At 42.4% G+C, this 10,041-nt stretch overlaps 1 protein-coding gene across 7 annotated transcripts in view; it reads right to left on the bottom strand.

Moving 5' to 3' along the window:
• Dync1i1 (dynein cytoplasmic 1 intermediate chain 1) overlaps nucleotides 1–10,041 on the bottom strand; it is a 302,449-nt gene that overhangs the window by 222,813 nt on the left and 69,595 nt on the right. For all 7 annotated transcript variants that reach the window (XM_021191724.1, XM_021191723.1, XM_021191726.1 and 4 more), the window contains one exon: nucleotides 4,620–4,735. In XM_021191724.1, the coding sequence (XP_021047383.1) occupies nucleotides 4,620–4,735 (116 nt within the window). The remainder of the gene's footprint in view (nucleotides 1–4,619; nucleotides 4,736–10,041) is intronic.

Below are 10,041 nucleotides of genomic sequence, written 5' to 3'. Positions count from 1 at the left end.
AGAAGAAGAAGAAGAAGAAGAAGAAGAAGAAGAAGAAGAAGAAGAAGAAGAAGAAGAAGAAGAAGAAGAAGAAGAAGAAGAAGAAGAAGGATGATGGTGATGATGAAGAATTGGGGTATGCTGCCAGGATAAAATAGAAACCACCATCTGAAGGCTGAGTTTATGTACAAAAGAAGAAGAATGATGTCTCGTTGATAATTTCACATTGATTACATTTTGAAATTTGAGTATCTTGAAATGATGGAATTAACAAAAATATATTATTAAAATTATCAGTGGCACCTTATGATTTCACCAGACAACTTTAGACCAGACTATTTGACTTTCCAGACAACCACTATTTGTTTGCTTGTAGCTTCTGTGGTGAATATACCTTGGAGATTATGGGAAGTTAAGGTAGAAATTCTTTCCTTAGCAAGAGCATATTTTGGAGAGTGTACAAAGGTGAAACTACCCTAGCTACCTCCCTGCATACCCATTTCCAAGGTCCTCTACAGACATCAGTGAAGCTTGCAGGTTGCTATGCTTTGCTCTGGGCCAACCCAGGCTGCCCTTGCACTTCTGTTCTTCAGTTTTGACACCACACTCACAGACAGCTAATCCCCATGCTCATCTGAGAACTTAAACAGGGGCCTGGCTGAAACATTAAACTCCCCTGAAAAGAAGAATCTTACCTCTATAGTGTGTCTATCAAAGCCTCTAAAAACCAGTGCCATTTCACAAGGATGGCCTTCCTCCCTCCAGAAAATGCAAGGATTTCCACTTCCTGTTGCATCAGGCTCCAGTACATAGGATGCTTCTAGCTCATCGGCACGTCTAGGGAGTGTGCCTTTGAACCAGGCATCGTGTGAGGGACAAAGTGGGGAAAGGTCACACACCCTGATCACAGGGATATCACAGCCTAGGAGAGGCATGTGAAGAATCAGTACAGAATAATAAAGAGGAACCAGGCATTAATGATAGTTAGAAGCTGACCCTTCCTGACAGAAGGCCAGTGGAGGTGGTGGCATCTCAAAAATGGGCAAACAGCATAAACACATGCTTAGAAGCACAAGCCTTTAGGAGTGCTTGAAAAAGCCCAGTCATCTTCGCTTTCCTTGGAAGTAAGAAATCAGAGATTGGCATTGGGTGGACAAGACAAAGTCCAAGGGCCCACTTATCAGATCCCATGAAGAGGAAGTACAGAGAACCTTCAAAATCACCAACAGGATGAAGAAGCGCCTTCCTTTGTCCCGTTTAGCTGACATCCTCCCAGCACATTAAAATATTATCACTGCCCAGTGGTCATGCAAAACTCCGCAGCAATCAGGAAGAATCACTGTCAGCCATGTACGGTACCTGTTGCTCACCAGTCATTCACTCATCGTAACAAACACACACAGCATTGGTTTCTGACATCAGGACCTCGTGGACAACCAGAGAAGTAATATGCAAAGCAGAGGCAGGGGTAATATATAATCATATTCTTTCCTTACTTGAAAATAAAAAGCATATGTTTAAAGTGTTTCAGGGTAGACACAGCCTGCACCTGAGTGCCCCGTTCCCCATCTTCCCCGTGACTGGTTAGGTCATTACCTATCCAGTCTAGGATGGCTTAAGCTACTTGAAAGAACTGTATTGATGGAGACTTGGTTCCTAAATCTTCCTAGTTTAAATCATCTTGGGGTATTTCTCACAGCAGATCATCATGTGACTAGCTAATGCACGATGAGGAGAGTGCTCATTATAGTGTGTAGCAGAGGAAGGAGGGGGCTTAGGTTCTGGCACATGCGGACTCCTTCCCCTGTGCTTGTTTAAGTACAATATGTTTTGCGTAGCGGGGTGAGCGCACTAGCATTCCAGTCAAGGCAGAGCAGATCAGCGCTCTGAAAGTACTACTTTGAGCTGCATTAATTTTCAGTCTTCCAACAATGTAAAAAAAAAAAAACCTAGCCTTTATAAATTATGGCTAACAAAGAACTCATAAGGGATTTAGATGCACAACAGTTGGCAAACATTACCCATCCAAGAGCCTCACTGTGCTGTGAAATTCAGTAGTCACCCTGCAAGGCTGTCCTTGTCATCGCAACATTGCCCTGGCACCAACATTAAATTGGGCACCAACCCAAGCCTCCCCCTTGGAAGGAACTCACAGCGCACTGTCCCACGGCTGACGCTTGTGCTTGCCCTTACTGTCACTCACCTCTTAGGTGAAAGGCATGCACGCCCAGGGCACCCTCAACAGCCAGGCAGCCAAAGGTCAAGGGTTCAAGATCCTGGGTGAGCTGACAATAAGGAAGGTTTTCTCATCTACACTTGCTGAATGTTACTTTACTACCACGAGGTCCCGTAGGCTCTGGTAGCTGGCTTTGGGTTCAACTCTGGATTGTGGAATGTGAACCATCGCCACAAGAAAGCTCTATGGATCTTGTTAAGAAAACAGAAAGAACGTCTGCCAATTGCTAAGAAATAAATTCCTCCTTTCCTGCTGCTTGGACCACAGCATAATGAGGGCTCCCAACCTCTCCCTGAAGTAATAAAATGAACTCTACGGGTTTTTCCTTTTGATGTATTCCACGTTAGAAGTTTACAGTTGATGCCTTTTCATCCTTAATTTATCTCCCCTTGTAAACATTTCTGTACCGTTTCCAACATCTTAAGCATACACATTCTTAAAAATAATTCACTCCTCCTATTTCACATGCATCACTTTATGTTTCGGGTCAGATTTGAGGCTAAACAAACATACCTCTGGCTACAGTTCTGCAAATGCCTCTGGCAGCAAATTAACTCAAACAAATGTTTTGGCTGGGTAGTGAGGTTGCCTTTTAATGATCCCCCTTCTAACACCCCCCACCCCCCACCCCCAATGGCTTTTGTCTAGAGGCCCAAGGACAGGGCTCCTGAAGTGTTTTCTGGCACAGGTCTTAATTTGGTGGCTAGTTTGTTTAAAGTTTCACCACTAGAGGGTGCTACTTGTTTGTGTCTAAAATTTGCTATTTCCTCGCAGGGCCTCATAGTCTCTACACACTTCCATTACTAAGTAAAGCTCTCCAGAAGATATGCAGGAAGCCTGAACTTCAAGGAACAAGATTTCACATCGTTTTTGAGATTATGCGTTGGACAACACAAATGGAAAATCTCTGTAGTTGGCACAAACCGAGCTGTTCTGGTTTATGTCTGTTACAGATCAAGTATGAAATACTAATGTATTTCACTATCTAGGATTTTGCTCAGTATTTACTATACAATATTCTAACATCCCCTTCCCGACCCCGGAGACACATGAAGTAAAAGAGACCATTTGCTTTGCTCTATGAGCGATATCACTTTCTAACAATGGAACCACACCTACCCAATTGTGCTTTATAGGGAACTCTGATTTTCATATAATCTTATTTTAGTGTGATGTTCCTCCTTCTTTGTTTGTTTGTTTGTTTATCACAGTATTGAGAACTGACCCAGGGTTCTGTGCATGCTAGATAAGTACCCTGCCACTGAGATACATCTCTATCCCTCACCATAGTTTACATCCAAGAAACATTAAGATTAACCAGCTTTAAGATTATTGTTGTCTATGTTAGTTCCTTGTTCTGTTACTGTGATAAAAATGCCTGATGAGACCATTGAAGGAAGAGTGTATCTGGCTTTGCAGTTGAACAATACAGTCCGACATGGCAGAGGGGCCATGGGAGCAGGGTCTTGAGGCAGCTGGCACAAACAGGCAAGTGTGCGAGTGCCAGATGGCTTTCTAAGATGGCTTTCAGGTGGCTTTTTCCTTTTATGTCAGCCCAAGACCTCAGTCTAAGTAATGGTGAGTTTAGAATATATAGCAGGTCTTCCTACCTCAAGAAAGTAAATCTAGAAACCCCCTCAGACACGCCCATCATGTCCATCACAATTCTAATTCCAGCAAGGGAAATGTGACTAACCATCACATTGACTTTTAATGATTCTCCGAGATTTATATTCAGATTTTTCCACTTGATATTTTCTGGTATGCATAGAAGAGGATGCATACAATTCCATCCTCACTCATGGACATACGGAGAATATTGTTAACCTGTGTGCTCTTATGTGAACTGCTCAGAAAATCGGGGTGCACGAAAGGTTTCCTATAAAGGATTAGGTCCAAAATTCAGGCTTTGTGAGCCAGCTAAGGTCTCCTCCACGTCTGTTCAACCAGGCCATCATGGCGTGAATGTTAGCCATAGGTGTAATGTCTGGAACATCTGTGTCCCAATAATATTCTGTTTATAGAAAGAGGTAGCAGGCTGTAGTTTGGTGCTCCTATAAATGGTGAAATTATTTTTTAACTTCTTTATTTTTACTTATATGTCTGTCTGTCTGTCTGTGTGTACTATGAAAGTGTCTATTCACTACTTTTATGGTTTCCACTGTCTACAGATAAGCATGGAAACTTGACAGGACGGTTAGACACTTAAAATTCCATAGATCTTTTGGAGGAATAGGAAAGAATCCTCTCAGCAGAGCTTTCTAACTGAGAGCCGAAGGCATCTTTGGCTTTCAGGATGTCGCTTGGGTTATATCCTATGAAGACCTCAGGAACTTGAGGTCAGCGCTATTCCCTGGCAGTGTCTGCAGACACAGCATGTAAAGAAAGCAAAGTCATCGTTTACCTTCAGACTGATGCGTTGCAAGAGGAGTCTGTGTCTCCTTGGAGTAGGACACTACTTCCCTTGGCAGGAAATCCACCTGGGTCACCTTGGACACGCCCAGCTTGTGCAGTCGTCTCCTGTAGGCAGCAGAGGGCAAATGCTTAGGAAGGCAATGGGTTTATCTCAAAAGACCTGTCAGTTCAGAAAACACAAAAAAGAAAGAAACCAAGATGTCCTCGGCTTCTCAGGGCAGCACCAGGCTCAGGGCCCTGGTGTGGAACCATGGCCCTGACTGGATGCCTGATGCCATGTAAGCCCCTGCCAATGGCCCTTCCGTTTTCCTATCTGTAAAGTCTTGCTCGGACTCAGGTGAGACTTGTCTCTGAGCATCTCTGGTGATGCTCGGGTAGGATGCTTAGAGGAACTTTCATTCATTCGCAATAGAATTCTAGTTTCTTAGTGTGGGAGAGTTTCTAAGTTTACGTAAAAGGGATTCCAGCATGCCATAACACACTGTTTATGAAGTCAGCAACAGTGAGAATCCTATTCTGGGCAGAATGTAACAGATTTCATTGATCCAGGAGAATAATCAATGAATAAATGAGTGTGTTTGTAAGGTGCACTAAGATAGCACAAATGAATGTAAGGAACAATGGGTACAGACTAATAAAACCTCAGTGTAGGAGTCCCAAATTATGATCATCCATGTAAGTAATCATATTTGAATATTTATGCAACGTTTCAGATGTTTCCAGATGTCTGTACACCCACTATGTCATCTGTCTTCATGACATCTCCATGAAGAGTGGAATGCCATCTTCTCTACTTTATCTAAGGAAAAGATTCAGCTCCGGGGCTCAAATGCATACAACTTACAACTGGTGGAACCCAGGTTAAAACACTATTGGCCCCACAAACCTGTATGCTATTATCGACTTGAGTCCTGGTACAATGCTTCCCCTAAGCCAAATTTCTACCTAAGCTTCTTAATGGCAACTGTTAGTCACTCCAAAAAACCTGGTCCTCCTGAGGTATTCAGAAAGCCACCCATAGAGGCACCTCTGTCGATGGGAACACGCAGAACAGCCCTAACCTCGCTGTCTCTGTGTGTGTATCTTGCACAGCCTCTCTAACCTCCATGGTTCAGCTTCCACATCTGGGAACAGAGATAATGGTATCTCTGCTGGGATTCTTATTGGTAATGCACAGGCACCATGCATATGCTATGCATAAACCACATATATTTTATGTACATGCATGCATACAACTTTCAGACATATATATCTTAGAATGGTTTCTTGAACTTTATTTTTAGGATACAGAGTTAGCAGCAGAGGGCCCTGGCTGGTCTCCCCACTCCAGTTTTACACACCCTCCCTAAAGCTAATTTAAGGAACACACACACACACACACACACACACACACACACACACACACACACACAATTGACTAGCAATAAAAAATGACCAGGCCAGGTAAAGGGCTTAGAGTCTGAAATGAGGAGGAAAATATGCATCAGGTCTGCCTGCAGCAAAGCTCACTGTTCTGTTTAGTCACCCAATCCACCTTCCTGAGACCCAGCAGGATGGTTATTACCACAGGGTTCAGGAATGTACCATTATCTCTTCAATTCGGGGCCACCTTGATAGAGAGATCACCCAGTTTCTAACCTTCCACCAAGATGTCTAAGGCCCAGGGTTCTTCAGGCACTGTGTAATGACCACTACACCTACAGACAGGGTTCTGGGCATCTTGCTAACAGGACATGGACTTTAGGCCTATCTTGTTGGACAATGAGAAACAGGCTGTAAGCATATGAAACCTAGTGCACAATTTGATAATCTATTTAAACCACTGAAGCAAACTCCCATAGAAACTGGGTTGACATCCCCGCTTTGGCACTTACCAACCTGAATACATAACAGGAGAAAGATTCAGGGAAGTGGCAAATCTTTACACGTCTCATTTTTCTGTCCCCCAGCCCCTAGTAAATTCCAGACCCGTCATTGAGCTGTGGGGTTAGATGAGGCTGATGCTCATAAAGTCTGTAGTTGATGCCTGGCATAGCTTGAAGCCTTTGGCTCAGGCAGCTTGGTTTGCAGTGTATCATTACGACTGATTATGATATTGCTTAATTTACAAAGCTTCAGAAGAGTCAGATTCATGTATATTCTAAATTTAAGAATTTTTAAACGTCTGTAGAGTTGATTATCCCTGGCAATAAAATCTAAGAACTGTACTCCTATTTTCAATTTGTATTTATTTATTCATTTATTCATTTACTTTGGTAGGGGTACCATGGTATGGGGCTTGGCTGCTCCACTTGCTTTTGCATTAATTAAAAATATCACGGTGAAATTTCCAAGTTTTCAACAACTTGGCTTGAATAAATGAGTTTATCTAACTAAAACAAAATATTTTCTTGTTTCAATAATTATTGAAAAGTTTCATCCAGCCTCTCGGTGGTGTTATGTTTGGAAGATCAGGGGGCCCTAGCTCAATCCGAGCCACCATAAACAAATGAAAGCTGAACTGTCGCCATGTGGGTCTCCCAGGGCACTGAGCAGTTGACAGTTTGGCAAACGGGGGCTCTTGGTCCACAGAATAGACCTGCCCCAAAGGACTGAAAACTGTAAAGCCACTGCTGTAATACATCCTGAGCTATTTTAGGTAATATAGCACCCTATAAGCTCTTGATTGGCAAAGCTACAGTTATAGTAAATGTGCATTTACATTAAATTACACTTATAATAAATGTGTTCTTTGGGACAATTTTGCTGTTCTTCTGGTAATCATGTATTTATGCTAAACATTTTTGACATATGTTATTTTATCCTGAATAAGATTGTATAACATTATTCCAGTTTTACAGATGAGCAATCGGGGGTCAGTGGACCCTATACATTGCTCCTGGCTTCTGGGTGCCAAGCTTCAACTCTACTGGACAGTAAGTCAAAGGGCTGTGTCCTTGAAATGTGTGCCACCTTGACCTTTGTCTCACGCCAATGACCACACCCATTATAGCACAGTTTTCACAACCTAACATTGTCTCAGTCCACTCTTATGTGTTCATTTTATAAATATGAGATAGGATTCCTGAGAAGGGGCCTGGCCTGGATTTTCAGGATGCTACAGAAAGACCCTGCTTCTGAGGTTAAGTAGCACATAACAGAGCTTAGTAGTGGGGGGACCCAGGAAGGTTGGCCAGAAGTGGGTGCGCTTTCATAGCACAGCCCCTCCTTTTAGTTGTTTCTGCAATGGCGTCTCTTCATGGCTGGTCTTATGTGTTGCCAGACCTGCCTAATTTGGTCCAGAACACACAGCTTTGCACTGCCTTTTAATATTCAGTTTCCCTAAACTATTTCTATAACTCTATCAGATGACAAAATAATTTTATAAGTATGCCTACCAGATAGATGATATAATACTTTCCTTTATAAACATTAAGCAACTGGTTCCTTATTTTTGTCCAAAGTCTTACGAACTCATCGTTTCTTTAATTCAAAGGTGTACAGAAACTATTTTAAAAATACAGGGAAAACCCACTGTCATATTAATACTACTACAATTGTTATTCTTTTTGATTAAGCCATCATGTCCACATTGGCTGTCAGTTCTGCTTCTAGAAGCTCTCTGCTGTCCTTCCATCATAGCACATCACAGCTGCTCCTCCAACATAACACATAGCACAGCACATAGTCCAGGCACAAGGTCATTTCTACTCTAGCTCTACTTGTGCACACCCTTGTATGTTCTAGTTTCCTTGTCTGTCCACTCTGACTTGGTGGGAAACTTATTCGGATCTTCTTGCCCACCCCTGCACAATGGAGCTTACTGCAGAGTCAGAGAGAGGACATTATGAATTCAATGTTTGAGGACGGAAAGGAGGAATAAGAGAGAAAGAAGAGCAAGCGCTGTGAAAATAAAGGCTGAAATGGAAATGGGCTCTGCTCTGGATGTTTGTCATTTTTATTACATCACCCTGCACATTTTCACCTCGGCAATTCTTATTTAAAAAAAAAAATAAGGGATTTTAATAAAAAAATTCAACAACTAAGCTAGGTTTATATAGGACCTCATAGAACTATAGTAAAGTAAATAATTCAAAATCACCTAAAAGGCACAATAAAGACTCGTCTATCTGGATGAATTATGGCTGTGTTTAATGAACACAGAGGGAACTCAAATAGGTGAAGCCCTGGGGCTGGTTTTCCAGATGAGCAGCACAGACAGCATTTTGAGAGAAGACTGCAAAGCCACAGTTACCACCTGAAATCCACAGTGCGAACATCTGGGGGTTAGAATCCCTCATCTGTGATTTGGAAGCCTGACCCATGTCTCCTCATCCCCAAGAATTTCAATGGCCACCAAAGGTTGCGTTTCCCTGGCCTGGCAATATCAGAGAATGGAGAGAGATGGACTTCAGTGTCTGAACAGAATCCTTTTGACTTCCCCAGCCAGCCGTCTAGTTCCAGAGCCCATGACTTAGTGCCCCTGAAAGAAGGAGAAAGTTCTGAATCAGCCTCACGAAGGTCTAGGAAGCAAGGCAGGATGAACCAGAGTGTAAGAAGAGGAACATTGCTTAAACTCAACTGCAGTGCACAAACTATGAACAAAGAGCTGGGATGCATTTGAATTACAACCCCCAAGGCACCAGTAAGGCATCCTGGACACACTGAGTAGTGGGCCATGGTCTCTCTTAAGATGACTCCACATTATCCTAATGTGACACAGGGGCCACATTGTCACAGGGATGGGACTGAGGCTGGACTCCTCTCCACACCTTTAAGTCCTTTCTGAAAGATCCCTCTCTCCTGAGGAAGCTGGCTTTGCAAAGCAACACTGTATCCGACTTAAATAATTTTTTTCTTCTGAAAGGAACCTGACAATGAAGAACGTTGCTGTTTGAGAAGGTTATTTGGTATCTCTAGGAGTGAAAAGATAACAAACTGTCCACAAGCAGGACACAATTTGCCCAGGTACTGATCTGTTATTAGCTGTATGCCAGGAAGAATACTCTCTCCTCAACCAGTGTCTCATCCATCTGTGTTTTCAATGCTCTTTGATGTAGAATGAATTAGTATATAATTTGTTTCTTCATGATGAATATACTAATGAATGCATATGCACTGTTTTAATTTACCCACCAGTGGGTAGTATTTGAAATGTCCTATGCCCAGATGTTAACAATTAATTCCCAAGTGCATTCTAAATATTTATCCTTATACTTAGAGATACATGTAGCTCTTACTACTCATCAAATAAACTTCTTTTTGCAACAGAAGGAGACCATTGCAAAAAAACCCACTGGCAGACAAAAAAACAGAGAAGAAATGCATTGTGGGATACTTAGCCCCAACTGATGCATCTACAACAGGACTCTTGCACCTCAGATTCACTGAACATTTCAGTAGAGGGAGCAAGAAGATTATACAAGCCAAAA

This window comes from Mus pahari, chromosome 2 (assembly GCF_900095145.1).
Source record: "Mus pahari chromosome 2, PAHARI_EIJ_v1.1, whole genome shotgun sequence".
NCBI classification, from domain to species: Eukaryota; Metazoa; Chordata; class Mammalia; order Rodentia; family Muridae; genus Mus; species Mus pahari.
This window is presented reverse-complemented; position numbering and strand designations above follow the sequence as displayed.